Source organism: Sturnira hondurensis, unplaced genomic scaffold (genome assembly GCF_014824575.4).
Source record: "Sturnira hondurensis isolate 20B ecotype Veracruz unplaced genomic scaffold, ASM1482457v3 Scaffold0021143, whole genome shotgun sequence".
Classification (NCBI taxonomy): domain Eukaryota; kingdom Metazoa; phylum Chordata; class Mammalia; order Chiroptera; family Phyllostomidae; genus Sturnira; species Sturnira hondurensis.
The window spans coordinates 6,811,789-6,830,821 of record NW_028093774.1 but is presented as its reverse complement, the minus strand read 5'-3'; the positions used below and the strand labels follow the sequence as shown (position 1 = coordinate 6,830,821).

The following is a 19,033-nucleotide window of genomic DNA, read 5'->3' as shown; positions in this document are numbered from 1 at the left end:
TTTTAATGAGCATTTGAGTGGACCAGAAATTATTATTCTTATGTGTGCTACTTAAGCTACTGCCTACAGTCCAAGTACCTAACATCCCACCAAAAGTAAGACACTGGTATAGTGAATTCACTATTAGTGGAAGCCAGGGAAACCACTGTTGGGACGTGCTTCTGACCCTGCCTACTGTCTCAACCCCTCTGGTGTGGTCAGTCAGGACACGGATGGCTCACAATGTCGAGTCATAGTACCAGAGTGCACGAAGGGCCAGAGCTAGAAGGCTTTGTTGTACCAATGTGAAGAGCGCTGACCTCCCTAGATGTGAGAATAATAGAGTACGGATAAGTTTCTTGGTGCACATATGAACGACAATGAATTTGGGAAGTGTATAAATAATTACCTGCAGGTAGTCAGACTGGATAGCAGTAAGCAGGTGGTCTTTGCTGAGTTCATAAAAAACATCCGAGGTCATGATGTGGGAAAATTCCTCACAGAGGAAATGTAAAGCTTGTCGGTGCACCCATTTAGAGCCATACGGATGAGAGCTCCACTTGAGGATGGCAATTAAGGTATCTAATGAGATGCTCTCAGCAATGATATCCTCACAGCCTAAAAGAGAGGGCAAATACTTTGTGAGGTTAATCATAAATATTACTTATTGAACATCAGTGTGTTAGACATGACACTTAAAAGCAGCAATAGTAAAAAGAACAAGGAGATAAAATCTCATGGAAATCACCAAGGCTTGGTGGGATGGGCAGCAACAATGGACTAACCTCTACAGGAACTCTGCTGTTTCATAGACAGATCTATACAAAAAGGCAGAAAATCCTTACAATTATTTAAGAAAATATATATCTGCCCTGGCTGGCGTAGCTCAGTGGATTGAGCACAGGCCTTCGAACCACACGATTGTGGTTTGATTACCAGTCGGGGCACATGCCTGGGTTGCAGGCCAGTGCCCGCCCAGCAGGGGACTCACTAGAGGCAACCATACATTGATATTTCTCTCCTTCCCTTCCTCTCTAAAGATAAATAAATAAAATCTTTTAAAAAAATATATATATATCTATATGAAAACCCCACAATCTGAGTATCTCCCACTGTAGTGGAAGATCCTGGACCAAAGGGGACAGAGTGGGTAAATGATATGATGGTGGGAATTGGCCGGAAGAAAGATACGGATGGCACTTGAACGATGATGAAAATCCATACTTGCGAAGAAGACAGGTGGGCTATCTTCTACAAACTATGAGGACATCTGCTCTTTATATCACTCTAATAAAAAAGAACTTGCACTTTGATAGTTTAATCCCTTGGAACAGAGATAAAATTTTGCAGTTTTGAAACTTTCTGGGATTAATTCTGGTGAATTAAAAAGAAATAAATAGTTTAAGTGAAAAGAACCGGGATCCTGGAGAAAGTGGCTATGGCACTTTAAGAGATCAAAGAAAAAAAAGAAAATTTGAGACTACGAACAGTTAATCTCCTTAGGAAAAATCATTTCAAAATATAAAGAAAAATATAAAATCTGAATGACAAAAATTGTAGAAGAAAAAATGACTAAAGTTGAACAGAAATTCTTCATAACTAAGTTTACTAAAAAATAAAAATGGACCCAGATAAAATGGGTAGAAAAAATGAGATGTTCATATAGCCAACAACAAAAACGTGGCTGAACAGGCTGCTCTCGACTGAGCTCCGGGCTTGGAAAGATCCAGCCAAACTCCAAAGACTTCCAGAGTTGAAAACTACTGTGAAACCATGAAAGGTGAAAAGAAAAAGGAAATGAATCCCAGTTTCAGGTGACAGATCGTTAGCAGTCAATATAAAGTCTGCAAAAAGTAATGATTCATTATTTCCTTTTCTGATATGGTACCAAATAAAGAGAATATCTTAGGGAATTATATAAACCAATTTCTGCAGAACATTTAACAAAATACCTCCTGCTCTCTCTAGATTGTTAGCTCCACAGAACAGGGACTGCTGTCTTCACGGTCTCCCTAGCATCTCTCTGCACATGGTAGGTACCAAATAAAACTGTCGAATTTACAAATGAGACCTTTGCAGATATGATGAGGAGATGAAGACGGATGGCAGAAAAGTGGTTCACAGAACCATTCTAAGTAGCACTGACTAACTTGGCGGATGAACCGGAGGGTCTCTGTTTTTGATATTTATTAAGAACTTGAAAGGAGACGTGGAACGTATGCCTCGAAGTCTCCAGATGCCCTAAAACTGGGAAACATGGTTAACAACACGCTGGATAACATGATCATACTTGGCTAAAATGATGGTTCAAAATGAAGAGGAAACATTCCTAGGGAAGTAGGAAAGCAGGAAAGTTCTCTAGGTTAAAGAAAATCAACTGCACAGTAGATGAGAGGGGAGAGCTAGTGTAACCACCACCTGTGTAAAAATCACATCCGGGTATTTTAAGTGAATGAATGTACAGTGTAACATGGCTGCTATAAAGCTGAAGAAATCGCAGGCTTTTAAGATACAAGCATAGGGCCCTAATCAAAGGAAGAACATTGTATGCTCTCCTGTCGGGTGCTGTGTTCCGGCACCCATGTTTTGAGATGGGGCACCGACAAAACTCCAGAATCCTCAGGAGAAAATTTAAGAGCTGTCATAGGAGAAAAGGTCCAAGCAAATAGGATTATTTGGCTTACGTCTCTAAGGAGAGACTGAGAACTGTCTTGAAATGTCTGATGACACTTCACGAGGCAAAGGAGAGAGGACCAGACTCAGCCTCCGTGCTGTTCCTGGGGCAGGTCCTGGAAACAGACTGTTAAAAGGAGGAGCCTGACTCAATATTAAGAATATTTCTAATTTTAAACTTCTAATGATTAGAATTGCTCTCCTCTCCTCCTCTCAAAAAAAGAGGAAAAAAAAAGGATCCTTCTAGAAAAATGTAGGAGCAAAGACTGGCTTATCACATTAGAAATGAGTGGACAGAAAGCCCCACAATGGATGTGGGACTCATGTCAGACGGCATTTAAGATGCTTCCAACACAAAGATAGTCATTTAAAGAAAAATGATAACAGAGTAAACATGAGAGTACTATAACCTAAAGATTAAAATTTAATTTAAACATTAAAATGAAGCCCTTATAAAGAACACCGAGATCATCGCAACGAAATCTGCATGTAAACAACATCCAAATACATGAATAAGCACTGATGAGAACCAGGAAATGCGGAAAGGCTCTGAACAGTCCTCGTGAGTCTGTGGGGAGCCTCGCACGCCAGGCTGACAGGCCTCTCTCGGGAGCCAGCAGAGGACCGCTGTCAAGGCCATGGTTTTAAAGCAGGCACTGGACTGGAGGGTGAGTACCATGTGTCAACCTCACAGAAAAGGTAATCTGATAGATGTGTTCAGGGATGAAGCAGGGGAAATCAGAAAAAAAAAAGGTTATTTAAAAGGACGTACCACAATCTTACTAAACCAGAATACTGGCAGAAGGAAAAAAATAATGATAACACCATACTATTTAAACTTGAGGTTTACAAAGAAGTAAGACATGGTAAGAAAAAAAAGGGCTTTGAAATCATACAGATTGGATTTGAAATCCCACTCTGACCACTTAGCAGCTGGGTCACTTTCAGTAAAATGATATGATGCTACTTTTAACTCCTTTGAGAGTTAACTCACTTTTAACTCCTCTGAGCCTGAATGTTCTCATTTGTAAAACTGGAATCAGACTCCTAACTCAGAGTTGCTAGGAGGTTAGATGAGACTGTACTCTTGAAACCCTTCGTTCGTTCCAATGCTCTGCTACTGGCCGAGCCCTGTGAAGACAGGACTCCAGCAGTGCACCCTTTCTTGGGTGACGTCATCTGTCTCCACGCTCCCATAACTCGCATTGCGTCCTTATGACTTTCAGGCCTACAGTTCTGGCCCACAGCTCGCAGCCGACTCCCAGACTCACTTCGCAAACTTCCCAGTGGAGAGTTCTACACAGATATCTGCAGACATCTTAAACTCAGAAGTCATTCTCTGAGAAATCTATTTACCCCATTTCTAATCTGTTTTAAAGAAGAATTATCTCATCTCCTCAGTCACCAAACCTGAGTACTATTATTGATTCCCTTTCCCAAAGCCCATATCCAAGATACCATCGATAGCTGATCGTTCTATTTTTATTTTAAACCTGTCCCCTACACTGAAATTGGACCGCTATCTTAAATCACTCATAAAAATTAACTCAAAATGGAGTAAGAACTTAAATGCACCCAAAACTGTAAAACTCTTAGAAGAAAACTTTGGAAAAAAGCTTTTTGAAATTGGTCTTGGTGATGACTTTTTGGGTATGACATTAAAAAGCAAAAATCAACCAGTGGAACCACATCAAACTAAAAAAGCTTCTGTACACAAAAAGAAACAATCAGCAAAATGAAAGGCAACTTACAGAATGGGAGAAAATATTTGCAAATCATGTATCTGATAAGGGGTTAATATAAAAAAAAGAAACCGATACAACTCAATAGCAAACAATCTGAATAAACATGGACCAAAGGCTTGAAAAGACATTTTGCCAAAGGCACACTAATGGCCAACAAATACATGAAAAGGTGCTCAACATCACTAATCATTAGGGGAAGTGAATCAAAACTATGATGAGATATAATCTCACCTGTTGGAATGGCTATTATAAAAAAGGCAAAGGACAGTGTCGGCGAGGATGTGGAGAAGAGGGAACCCTGGGGCACTGCTAGTGGAAACAGACACTGACACAGACACTACAGAAAACCGTACAAAGGTCCCCCCAAAAATTAAAAATAAAACTACCATGTGCCCTGGTGGTCCCTTTACAGGTAAACACATCTGAAGACGATGAAACCACTGCCTCGGAGAGACACCCGCACTCTCACGTTCACTGCAGCCGATCAATCCATGGAAACGATGCAAGTGTCCAACAGATGAACGGATGAAGAAAAGTGTGTTATACAGGGAGGAGCAAAAGTAGGTTTACAGTTGTGAGCACACAAAAACAGTTTATTTTTGTATTATCATTTTATTATTTTCCTTACAAACAACTGTAAACCTACTTTCGCCTCACCCTGCATATATAAAATGGAGTATTACTCAGCCACAAACAGAAACTCCTGACATTTGTGACAATGTGAATGAACGCTGGCTGCATTATTTTAAGTGAAATAAGCCAGACAGAGCAAGACAACTAGTGCACGATCTCACGAGTATGTGAAATCTAAAGCGTCAAACTCAGAAGCAGGAGAAGGGTGCTTTGCAGGAGCTGCAGAGCGGGGGAAGGGAGGCACTGGTCGAAGGCTGCAGACTTCCAGTTACAGGCTGGTTGCAGCCCAGGGATCTAATGTACAGCAGCGTGGCGATTATAGGTAACAGCAGTGCGCTGCAAATCTGAGAGCTGCTATGAGCAGACAACTTTAATGTTCTCACCATAACAACAAAATGTTAATTATGTGAGGTAAAAGATGTGTGAATTTTACGGGAAACATCTTGCAATCCATACATGTATCAAATCAATATACTGTACACCGTAAACTTACACAATATTATGTTAATTACATCTCAATAGAGCTGGAAAAAATCTAGATTAAATCTCTTTGCTACAAAAGAACAGTAGGCTGAGTTTTTCTGGGTTTTATTTCTCAAACCCTTTTGGCCAATGTTCACAATTTGGTTGTCTCTGTTGGGTAGAGAGGTGCAATACAGAAGCAGAGTCGAAGTGTAGCATAGTTACCTACATGGAAGTATATCTTTTTAAAGTGTCTGACTCTTTTAATAGTTACAATATTCTCTTGCAATAGCTAGATGCCAGAAAGCATCACTAACATTATAGACCTATTCTAAATATCTTTTTATGCTCCTTTCAATATACTTTAAAAGGTATGTTCTGAGACATTCTCTGGATGGATGAAAACACAAGAAACTACTATCACTGTTTGCCTCTGTGAAGGGAACCTGAGTGGTTTGGGAGACAAAAAGTTGGAAGGACAGGGGACTCGTCAATGAATCCCTTTTTCTTACCTTTTGAATACTGTTTCATGTGAATGTACCTGTTCAAAAAGTCAAATTACTAGAAAAGAAAAACAAAAAGCACTCATCAGACTATGAAAGTTGTTGGGTGTTCCTTCCCTCAGGGCTCAGTATAATATTAACCACTGACCACAAAATCCAGCAAATAGTGTAAAGGAAATGAGAATTTTCTCTACTCTGAGAACATGACTCCCTTTCGATGAGAAAGCGGCAGTGAGATTCGCGTTCTCTGTGTGAAAACGTGCGCCAAGTGCTTGCACTCTATTCTTACAGCTTTTGCCAAGTTGTGCGAGAGGGAAATGCAGACAAAGATGGGAAAGAAGCTGAAAACTTCTAGGGAATAACCTTTAACTTAGTAAATAGAGGAGAAGGCCAAAACACACCACACAACCACTGATAAAGAGTGAAGATTTCTCTTTAAGCCATAAAAGGAAACAAAAAAACTAAATTTAAGAACCCTTAAGATTCTTAATTAAATAGATTTATATATTTTTAATGCTTACTTTATAATGTTCCCTAACATATTTTTTAAAAAGATTTTATTTATTCATTTTTAGAGGGGAAGGGAGAAAGTGAGGGAGAGAAACATCACTGTCTGGTTTCCTCTTGTGCACTCCCTACTGGGGACCTGGCCCATAACCCAGGCTTGGGCCCTGACTGGGAATTGAACCAGCAATCAAACCGGTGACCCTTTGGTTCGCAAGCCAGCAATCAATCCACTGAACCACACCAGCCAGGGCCCTAACACACTTTTAACACTTCTGTTTAAGTGTTTGGGGAGGTAAGTGAGAATGGCATAACGAAAAGGAAAGGTATTCATAGGATGTTGTTTCTCTGGCAACGGCATCGCAAATAAGCCTCTGCTACAGTGTAATGCAGGGGCTCCAACCGGACCTACAGGGTGCCTGAACCCTTGAAAGTGAGCACAGGCTGTCCTGTGCAGGCACCTTGCTGGAGGACAGATGCAAAATACACATCTGGAGTCAGACTGACCAGGCCAGATCCCTGTTCCCCACAACTGTGTGATGTGTAAAATTTTTCACATTTCCTCATCTGAAAAATGTTTTCCAATCCTCAAAATTTACTTCATCAGATTACTTTTAGGGTCAAATAGAATAATATACTCATAACATAGTACACTGTTTCAACTTACGGTTTCAGCTACCACTGTCATTATTTCCTCAGTGAGGCCCCACTGCACTGAAGCACCAAACCCCGAAGCGAGGCCTGGCACGTGCGAGGGATGGGGGGTTAAGAAGGGAGTGTGGTCTAAAGAGGGAAGAGCAGTCAGAGACCAGCAAACACTGACAACCGTGCAATTTCCCCTCAAAGATCATTTATTACACTGCTAAATAAAAACAGCCCTAGCACTCAGCATGTGAAAAACTCAGAGGTTCACAGCTCCTTATCTAAAACCAAAAAATACCCATCTACACCCCCACCTGTTTGCCACCCCAAAACCATCTTCCCACCAGTGACAAAACGTCAGCTGGCACTTTAATTCCATCGTAGTGAAAGGAAGATCCAAAGCTCTTATGTGTAAAAACATGTTATGATTCTCAGAAAATAAAGTCAGTGGTATTTTTTGGTATCTACTGGTTAGTTATCTCTTAAATATGATCGTGCGCTCCCTTAAAACAACACATCTCATACCAAAATGTAGTTTAGGAGAGCAGTTCATACCATGGAAGACTTTAAACACGGTCTTTCTACTGTTTCACTTTAAAACCTATCAATCCAGAATTTAATATGAGCTGTAAGAATAACAAAGAAACTATTAAGTACAAAATTTAGCTTAGAACGTTTTCTAAACCTCAGCTACAAGCTCTGGTATCAGCAGGTTTAGTAAACCCATGTCATTTTCTTGAAATATTTTCACGAATCAACATCAAAATTCTACAATGTTCTTGAATGAAAATTTCAATTAGGAAGAACACTGACAGTGGAAATGTAAATTTGAAACCAATCCACTTTGAAATAGGCCAATTCTATCATGGTTGAAGAGGACTATGGTTAGAAATAGACATTTAAGCACACCAACTGTGTTTTCCATTTCCTGGCACTATTTTCACATGGGTGGATATTTCGCCTTCAAGTGACATGGCATACAAAGCATTTATCATAAGTTTTATAGACATGTCAATGCTAATATGAGGTACACAAAAAAATTTTAGCAGAAATGCCAAAACAGAGCTCAAAATCATTCAGTGCATCAGGCATCCCCTTCATGGAGACATAGTGAGGTTAGCCCATGTTAATTTATAACAGAAATTGATATTCCTTTTCATCAAAATACATGAAAAAAATAGTTGGAGGCAAGGAACTGTCAGAATAGCTTATATTCACTGTTTTAGTGATTCCATATAAATACACTCCAAATTATGATCTGGCCTTTAGGAGGTATTTATAAAAGCAAAAGCAACAAATAATAAAGTGTATAGTGTGGTGCTCTTTGTACTGGGTTGGCCAAAATGTTTGTTTTTTCCAGACGATGGCTCTAGTAGTTAGTTAGTGCTTAGGTGTCTTCAATTTTATTTGAAACAATTTTGTTAGATTGTATTGTGACAGCTGTCACACCAATGTGCATTGAAAAAAAAACTTACCAAAACTGGCAAATTTTTGTGTAGCCATTTTAATGGAAGGAATGGGAGAAATTTTATTCCAAAGATGGAAGAAAATATGCAACAGTTCTGGCATATCATACTTTATTTTTCAAGAAAGGTAAAAATGCAACTGAAACACAAAAAATGATTTGTGCAGTGTATGGAGAAGGTGCTGTGACTGATCGAATGTGTCAAAAGTGGTTTGCGAAGTTTCCTGCTGGAGATTTCTGGCTGGGTGAGGCTCCATGGTTGGGCAGACCAGTTGAAGTGACAGGATCAAATCAAAATATTAATGGAGAACAATCAACACTATACCTCAAGGGAGATAGCGAGAGACACACTCAAAATATCCAAATTAGTAACGTTACTAGTGAAAATGAAAAATGCGTCTTTTATGGAAAAAACCATACAGATGTTTTGGCCAACCCAATACAACAGAATAAGATATGCACATGAAACACACACATACATTCCTGCACATATAAAGGTTTGTAAGAAAACTCCTGGCCTTGGCTGGTGTAGCTCAGTGGTTTGAGCGCGGGCTGTGAACCAAAGGGTCACGGTTCGATTCCCAGTCAGGGCACATGCCTGGGGTTGTGGGCCCAGTCCCCAGTGGCGGCCATGTGAGAGGAAACCACACATTGATGTTTCTCTCCCTCTCTTTCTTCTTCCCTTCCCCTCTCTCTAAAAAAAAAAAAATTTAAGAAATTAAAAAAAAAGAAAAGAAAAGAAAAGGAAAGAAAACTCCTAACTGTTCAAAGTTAAGAGTTTGGGGAAAGAAGTAGTAGTGGGTGAAATATACCTTAGGCTGTGTTTCTGTATCACACCTTTTCTTCAACGATGCACATGAACTGCTTTTGAAATAAATCATCCAAATTTAAAGTTGCTATGGCAGATGGTTTATTTACAAATGCAAAGTATATAGGAAACTTAGCTACTGAGTGTAAGTTCTTGTTTTGAAGTCCATCCTTTGATCACTAGAAGTGACCTTGGGGAAGTAACAACTGAAGGATTTTGTTTCCTCATCTCAAAAATGGAAAAAATGACAGCAGCTACTATGTAGGTTACTGTAAAGATTAAGTGAGGTGTTCTACAGAGAGTTTAGCCCAGAGTTCTGCACACAGCAACAGCTAAATAACGTCATTCTAATCTATCTAACTTAGAATACTTTATTTTAGCCTCATCCAAAGCCAAAAGTAGACAGACTTTTGTCTGCTCAGAGTCCTTCCACTTTGAAACTTTAGGAGCTAACTACAATACCTATTTTTAAGGCAGAAACTTTATCTATCTCAATACTGAGTTCAAAAAGCCCGGGTATTTCCCTGCTCCATCACTCATGTCCTCCCCCGATTCTATTTTCCTTATACCAAATAACCTGCTTCTTGGATTGCATAGTTTTTGTACTTCTTGGCAATGAAAGGTAAACGAATATTCAAGGTTTCACGATGGTAGAGTCAGAAAAATAAAAATAAGTTGGGGCTTTAGGCAAAGGCAGCAATTAAGCCATCTGTCAGTGTTTCTAAGAGAAAAGGACTATAACTGAATCAAAGTGGGACTTTGGGCCGAAGAACCCACCACCGCAGGAAAGCCCTGTGGACCCTTTTCTACGGCCCTGTTTTGCCGTCTGAGGTTGAAAGTTCTCTGCAATTTCACCATTTCCCTCCACTGTGGCACCCTTAGAATTTCGGTATCACAGAGAAAAGGTTTTGCTTATTGCTGAGAAAAGGTTTCTAATTAAATAAAAAGAAATAGAAAACATGTGATAGACTTTACTGTAGATGAACTGTACCTAGAAATAACACTTCTTGGCTATGCCTACAAAGTGCCTAATAAACACTGACATTTACAAAGTCATATAACAAGATGTAATATTAATTTACACTCACTGCCTTTTAAATTTTCACATAAGGGTGAATTCATACTCTACCTTCAACAGACAAGAATCAATGGCAACCCTTTACAATGCTATATTTCCTTAATAAATTAAACATGACAAAAAAGTTTAAAAAATGACTAATTTAGAACAATTTCCAAGTTACTTTAACATTCTAAATTATATTTGTTTTGTTATTATAAACACATTTTTATTATTGAAATTTTAGATACATGATTAGTTTTTTAATTTAAATTATAAGTTAGAAAAGGACTGACTGACCTTGGATGAACCTTTTTTGTTGGTTAACTCTTACTTACCTGTGTTGTATCACACGTTTCCCCATTACCCTTTATCTCCCCTGCACCCTCTCCCAGCCTCTATAACCCTGTACCCCTCAATCACCACACTGCTGCTGTAACTGTGAGTTCTTTCTCTTTATCACTTCTGTTTGCTTGATCAATCTTTGGCTATCGTCTATGAATATTTTAAATCCAACTGATATTCTATTTCATATCAATGGACCCAAAAAGTAAAGACTTGATGACATAATTTTATTTGAAATTTAACTTAAAACCAAGTTTAATGGTAGAGAGTTATACACCATTTAGACTACATCTAAACTTACTTTCATAAGTAATACTTTATATTTTATCCCCTAGATTGAGGTTTAGTGCTTTCCTTTTATTTGAAACTTCTAAGGTTAAACAATGATTACATTCCTCCATTTTTTAAAAGAAGAAAAGTTACCTGTTTTTCACAGGCATGAAAGATAATTCAAAATACGTAACTGAAAGAGCAGAACACTGTATTAGGATCTCAGGGTGATTCAAGGATGAGAAAAACTCTGACCTTGTCTTCATAGTTAAGAGTATATAACACACTGGTAGGGAGGGGAAATAAGACAGGTAACACAGGTCAGAAGATGAGAAAGTCTAAAAGAAAGGGTTTCAGAAGTTTGCAGGAAGTAAAAAATACTTTAATTTGGAATGCCTAGAACAATACAAGGAAAGCTGTAAGTCTGATTTTAAAGAGTAGGGTAGAATTTGGCCATTTAAAGATCAAAGGCAAAAATATTTCAAGACAAAGGAAAGTAGTGGAACATCTGTTATCTACATGAAAAACAGTTCAGGTTCTAAAATAAAACATGTAATTAAATATTACACTTTACAACCCTAGTCATAACTTTGTGTAAAAAAAATAAGTGCTAAATTTCATTATTTGAGATGTATAACTTGAGAGTAATTTGAACTGCCATTCCTGAAACAGATTAATTCCCCATCTAAAGTGCATGCTTAACTGAAACTTATACTTACTACTCTGATCTGCTGATAATCGTCTCTAACTTAGCTCCATTATTCTCTAGGAAGTATAGCCGGGATAATCTGCTGAAGAGGAAACAATTACAGAAGAAGTGAAACGAACTGCCAGCACAAACGAACTAAGACAGAGGAAGAGAGCTGACCCGGGAACAATGGAGAGGACGGTCGGGACGGAGGAACTGAGGAGGTGGTGAGGACGGCTGGTCTTTGCCATTTGTTTCAGGTCACTCACTCTTGGAATCTAACCAAGTTGCTAGGGGGAAAAATTAGGTCACTGCTTTCAGTTGTTTGTTAGATTTTTAATTCAATATAATCATATGTATTATGACTAAAAATATGGACAATGCATTATAGTCCATTTGGGAAATAAAATTATCAATTTCATATTCCAAAGATTGGAAACTATGCCTTTTCTTTCCTTTTTAAAATTAGTTTTTCCATCACCATTTATCGCCCTTATATCCTCTTCCACCTTCACCCCCCAACCTCCTGCAAGAAAACTCCTTTTGATTAAGACAAAAAAATTAAGTCTGCAGTTTAAAGGGTACTACTGTAAAATGTCCTATAATGGAATATGCATGTAGATGTCGGTGCCATTTCTGGGCTATTTTGTTTTGAGGTCAACAGTATTCTGTGACAAGACAACAAATTCTCACAGCAGGCCCATTATTAGGCTGTTAAAGTTCATGAGAAAACTATAGTTCTCCTAAAGAGTGGATTTTTACTCAAAAAATTTTAAAACCATGGTATATTCTCACATTTTCAGAGCTGTTTACTCAGTGTATACCCCCCAAATAATAATAATAAAATTTCTAGCTGGGTGATTAAAAAAATTATCTCACTTATTATAAAAGAACTCTAGATCAACCATTACCTAAAATCCAAGAGCTGGCTCACAATTTTACTTTTCATTCAAAACTTGAAACAACAAAAATATCTATATTTAAAAGATGCTTTCCCATTTTTTTTTAAAGATTTTATTTATTTATCTTTAGAGGGGAAGGGAAGGAGAGAAGGAGAGAAATATCAATGTATGGTTGCCTCTTGTGAGTCCCCTGCTGGGAGCTGGCCTGCTGGGGACTGCAACCCAGGGCATGTGCCCTGACTGGGAATCGAACGGCGATTGTGTGGTTCGCAGGCCCGTCCCATTTTTAAAAATAGTAAAATATGTAAAATACACTTCAGTTTCTTATTTTTTAAGCATGTCAAAAATAAAACCATATTATTTATACCTTTTTGGTATAATGGTATGATGGTAATGTTGCAACCATCAAATTTTTCTGTAGAAGAAATTTCTGACAAATTTGGTTTTACACAATAAAGGAATAAAAGGTCAAGCTCCTAGGTTTTTTTTAAAATCTCTGCTTTTAATGTTTAATTTTTCTAAATTTACTGATTTTTTAGGGAGAAAGGGAAGGAGAGAAAGAGAAACATCAATGTGCTTTCCCCACTTATTAATGCCTTCACTGGTTGATTCATTTATGTGGGACCAGGGATCAAACCCACAACCTGGGCATATTAGGAAGATTCTCTACCCAACTGAGCAACCCAGCCACACTGCTGATAGGCTATTTTTTGTCAGACTATATTCCCATAGTCTGACATCTAAATGGTCTACTATTATTAATATAATGACCAATAGGAAAATCTTTTAATGACACTTTGACTGTAGTACAGAAACAAGATTAGTACCATTACTAAAAAGACAATGGTGAAATAAGATCTTAAAAAAAATTCTTTATGTAGTAGAAATCTCAACTTTTCATTTACATTTATCATTATCTTCTATATAATTCTTCTCATTTTATTCCTGACATGTTATTTAACTGGGGCTTCATTTTATTTTTTCGTTCTCAAAGTCCTATTAGCTTGTTAATTTTGCCATACAATACACATTATTTTCAAGTTAGAAAAATGTGCTTAGCTTTTCTTATTAAATTGGTCTTTTACCGAAACCATTAACATTCTCTTCTGATTGGCAACTTCTAATGTTCTTTTAGCAAATACTCATTAGCTACACTTCTCAGGTAATTTCATGTCATATAACCTGTTTTCTTTTAATATGTGGCCACAGAAAGCTAAGAATACTCTGTCAAGTCAGCAATTACCCTTTGCTCTCCCACGGAGGGTCTCTTTTCAGCCTGGAAATGTTAAGATTCTAATGTTTACCAACAGATGCGTTTATTTTAATGTAATGCCACATATTAATTTGGCTACAGTAAAAAATGTGCTGCCCTAACTTGGAAATTTTAGCTTAAATTAAATGAAGAAGGCACATGAATCTAGCACTAACTGTACTTTACATGCCACACAAGCTGTAAGCTGCTGTTTTAAGTCCAAGCTGAGCTTGAAAAGGTACAGAATATTTTAAAATTTAAATCAGAAATCCTGCCTAATTCTGAGTCAATAAATTTGAATATACCCAATTGTGACTATATTCATTGTTGTTATGAACTTTCATTCTTATTCTAAACGCTTCAGCATCTATAAGACACCAAGTGTAAATAAGACAAAGTAAGTTATCCAAGAAGTCCTAGATCAAGTATAACCTTGAAATCCAGAAACATGGCCTGTACGAAACTTGGGTGCAGACAGGGTGTAGGTGGATGGTAACTGGGTAATTATATATCCCATACCTATCATCTTACATTAGGGAAGAAGGAGCCTTAAGTCTCACGTATTGACTGCTCTTAGTCACTAGTTTTGAATGCTTGTTTTTAATACTAAATGAAGTGACACATTAATACTAACCCTTAATTCTGTCTTAGATGTCATAACTCTACATTTGAAATAAACTGGCCCTTTCACACTCCAAACACTGAAATCATGGAATGTACTGGTTATGTTTTCATTTTGGAAGACAAATGGGTAATTTTAGAAAGCAAAGTTAAAAATCAGAATTTCGTACCTTGTGCAAGCATGTTAAATTCCAAGAACAGTGCTATGTGGTACAGTTCCATGGCTTCTTCTGCCCTGGTCATGTTTGGTTTCCCTGCAACGAGAGCCTGAACTTCACCGAGACTCCCCACAGAGGGGCTACAGTGCAAAACGGAGAGGTCCACCACGTCAGTATACATACAGTGTAATATAACTTTTGCATATTTTTTTGGTATAATGGACTCATCTAATATAATTCTTGTGGGAGTCCTCAAAGTTCGATCTGTGATTTCTTCACCAGTTCGTATCCTCCTTTGTAATAAATTTCGAAAAAATGGGGACCGTGCTGAAATGACAGCCTTGTGAGCTTTGAGCTCTTCATCCAAACAGTTCTGATTTCCACCAAAAGCTTCAACCAGTTCAGAGTCTGAAGAAAAACTAAGGACAACATCATAATAACACATGTAATCAAAAAGTCCACGCATATCTACATCAAGGGAATTTGGTGTTCCAAATTCTTCACTAAGCTGAACCAGGATATCGACATTTTGAAACCTCGAGTCCTCCATTCCAAACTCTCCAGTATAAAGGTAGTGTAACAACGCAGAAAACATAGGCATATCTATACCAGCTGTATTGATGTCCATTATGATCTCTGCCCCATACTCGGGTGAGGAAGAAAGCAGTGTTTTAAAAAATGGACACCTTGCTGCCAGAATGGCACGATGAACAGGAAAACAAGTTTCTTGAAATATTAAGTCTACATCAGTACAATACTTATACTCATAAAGATCGGCCATATCTTTCTGCAATGTCCGAGCTTCTGGTCTAGCCAAACTGGCTTGTAGAGAAAGCTCCTTTAAGGCTGAAGTTCCCTCATATTCTTCTACTAATGCATTGACATCTCTCACATCCCACCCGGACAGGAGTTCTCGCATCTGCTTGGCATGATCAGCAGACCTATTAGATTTTCGACGCTTAATAAACTTCTTTTTGAGGGTGGCAAGGCCAGAGGTTCTCTTTTTTTTGTCTTGTGGTTTTTCATGGCCGTGGTCAAGGCTATACAATTTTGATTCACAACCATAGCCTTGCTGAGAATAGGATGATGTCCCTAAGAAGGAAATCAAACAAATGAAAATGTTTCTTTTTTTAACATTCATTTTCAACATTCACTTTAACATATATTTCATGCTAAAAAATTTTATAGACATTTCTGAACCATTTTTTAAAAACCCTGATTTTGCTTTTATAAAAATACAAGTTCAAATAACTCATTTTTATATTAAATAAGGAATAGGGCAAACAGAGCAAATTTACATTTGTGGGGAAAAAACCCTGGATGCTATAGAATTATTATCTATAACAACTTTTCATAGCTCAATCCTCTTTTCATTCAAAAAGACCACTGAAAACACAATTCCATTTATATTCACTAAAGAAAATAAAGTTAGAAAACACTGAAACAGTTACCTATAAAAGTCTGTTGGGCTTGAGAATTTCCCCCTACCCTTGGGGAACATGAATGAGGATAGTTAGATGCATTAGCACCCATTTTCTTCAGTCACTCAGGCACTCCATCCGCTGATTCTTCAGAGTGTAATCCCAGAGGCCTTTATGAACTATCAACCCTGGATCCAGCAGCCTCTTTTCATCCATTTCTTGACATGAAACAAAAATAATTTTATTCATACTTTCAAATGTATCCCAAATTACACGGTAAAAGAAAGCAAGCTACTGAAAACTGCATTTATTTGCAAATAATGACATGCTGTCAAATTCACATGTAAAAATTTCAGAAAATGTAAACAGTTAAACACCAATTATGAATCAGAATTAGGTGTAATTTTGAGCCATAAAATATACCAATTTTATACTTTCTGACAGTAAAAAGCAACATATCAGACTAATGTAAATATACAGTTATAGAAAGTGATTCAAATTACAGGGGAAAGAATCACAAAAAAAGTATTTAGACTAGAAAAAAATTTTCATTTTTTTTTAGTCCTTAGAAGCAGCCACCAGTTATTATAATCTAATATTCAAAACAATTTTTAAACACTTAGGAGGCTGATACCAGTACATATATACAAAAGCAGATTTAATTAAATGATAGGTTTATTGTTTTTCTACCTTAGGTAAAACTACTTAAATTGATTTTTAATCTGTAAAATTGGGCATTTTACTGAAAGAGGGGGAGGAATGATGAGCGGCTGAAACCAGGTAGTCAGACCTCCGTACTCAACAGCTTTAGAACTCATGGAACCCTGTACCGGTCACATTTTGACAAGAAAAAATGTTGTAGCACTTGGCGCTTGCTCGGGCCTCAGGACTCGTTGCACTTGCTAGAACTTGTACAAGCTACAACGCTGCCCTGTGAGGGAAAATGCCTCGACGTTTGGTTCTCGTTGGTTCTGGCACTCGTCATGAGCTCTGGAATGATGTAGGTACCACTGTGTCTTTAGGTTACTTGTTCCATGGCCTTTAAGGAAGTTAAACACTCTTTCTATTACTTGCTATTCTGACCTAGCATGGACAAAGGAGTACCAGTAAGAAATAATTTAACAATTACAGAGTAAATTCTATACTCTAAAACCCTAACTTTCAGAACTGCCAGCAGGAGGTCCACACATGCACAGAGTGGAAACTCAGAGAGAACAGCGGTAACAGGAATACTTCTAAATGTTTACAGCATCTGGATATATAAAATTTATCTCACTAAAAAAGGTACTAGTTTAAGAGAAAACACAATTTAAAATCTATCATTAAAGCTGTTAGGTAACCAACAAGGAGGCAGTTAATCTAGCTTCATAAGGAAGGATGAAGTGCTTTAACAAACATAGTAAAACACAAACACACAATCACAGAAAATCCTGCTGGAAACAGAACTGTGCCAAGATCTTGGAACTTGGTTTCCAGTATTACTGACACAGCATAACCTTCGGAATTCAAGTTTAAGAAAATCAGTATTAACATTGTGCTTTCCTTCAATCCTTTTCTAAAATGTACACGAAAATTTATTTATTTAAGCACAGACTTATCTACCTATAGTGTCCAAGAAAAGGCTGGGAAACTTTCCACTGATTAGACATTATGCAAAGTAGCAGTATCTTCAATCAAACTGCATACCCATACAAGCAAATTTCTTAGTTGAAATGTGTCTGCCCATCCAGGAAAACAGAGCACACGAGACTTTTCACTTTAGTGCATGCTACTGAAGTCAGAAAGGCTATGCGTCATCAGAGACGTGACGGTGCGTTCTTTAAGAACTACCCAGCAAGTTCATTAATCTGGGAGTTTAACATACTGACTATTTTGTAAGTGTTAAATGGTCTAAGAAAATTACTTCTTCCAGCAAAATTAGTTTTCTTAAAGTGGGATGCTTAGTGTAAACTCAGTCTTCTATTCTTATATACTAGAAATACAGAAAAGGCTGCCTTCCTTTGTAATTCATTTTCATTGTCCAGTCCTGTAAAGAAGAAACTAAATCTGCACGGGTTAATTTCAGTTCAAACTTGTTTAAAAAGTTAGTCTAATAAATCTTTATTTTCAAACGGAGCTCCTTAAAAGTTTCAAGGTTCTTTCAGGCATTGTTCGGGCTTCTTCTACAGAAATTAGGGTCCTGGGAAGCCTCTGTGGCCTCATTTACAAGTCAAATCCTATTTTCGGTCACTAAAGATTCACACTTAAACCATAAAAATGGCAGAGATAATCCCTTCTCAGATTTGAAATATTTTAAAAATGATCCAGAATAAAAACATTATGAAAAACAAAAGTCTATACCAAGAATGAGAAAACAATATTTAAAAGAGGAGTGTGAGTCTGGAAGTATCGGCGGACACGCAGAGTGCTGGTGAGGTGTTCCCGGGTCACTCCCGTGGCCGTCCGTCCTCTTCTCCTTTCCTCTTCTCCTTTTCGTCTTTCCTCATTCTTGAAGTTCCATACTACTTCCTTGTTTTCTTTGTAATTTCTACTGACTGCGGAAAAACTCACTAACATAGCACAAAGTACGCTGCTGACACAGAAGAAGGAAGGATGGAGCCTTGCTTCCAGACGAAGGAAAATCAGTGTCCACTGCAGCAGACTGAGTTTTCACTCTCACTTCACTTCACCACATTATGTGGGCACATGCACACACACACGAGAATTATTTTCACCTGAGAAATCTGTAAGATTTGTAGGAACACAAAACACTTACATTGGTCCATTAGAGATTTAAATCTCATCAAAAATACCTTAAAAGAAAAAAAAAAGAAAACTCAATTTTATGAGGAGCACAATTAGATAATCTAAAGCAGTCAAAAGGGTTACAAGACATCATTAGTCCTACTGGAGACACAAGAAGAGC

The 19,033-nt window shown here is 37.7% G+C and overlaps 1 protein-coding gene across 10 annotated transcripts in view; it reads right to left on the bottom strand.

Annotated features, from left to right (window-relative positions):
• Positions 1–19,033, bottom strand: part of BTBD7 (BTB domain containing 7) — a 57,699-nt gene that overhangs the window by 21,845 nt on the left and 16,821 nt on the right. For 7 of the 10 annotated variants that reach the window (XM_037031091.1, XM_037031094.1, XM_037031095.1 and 4 more), the window contains 4 exons: positions 18,884–18,920; positions 16,159–16,346; positions 14,720–15,799; positions 389–597 (listed from right to left, as the gene is read on the bottom strand). In XM_037031091.1, the coding sequence (XP_036886986.1) occupies positions 389–597; positions 14,720–15,799; positions 16,159–16,240 (1,371 nt within the window). In that variant the 5' untranslated portion in view covers positions 16,241–16,346; positions 18,884–18,920. The remainder of the gene's footprint in view (positions 1–388; positions 598–14,719; positions 15,800–16,158; positions 16,347–18,883; positions 18,921–19,033) is intronic. The other 3 variants (XM_037031093.1, XM_037031097.1, XM_037031098.1) reach the window with 1 other exon arrangement.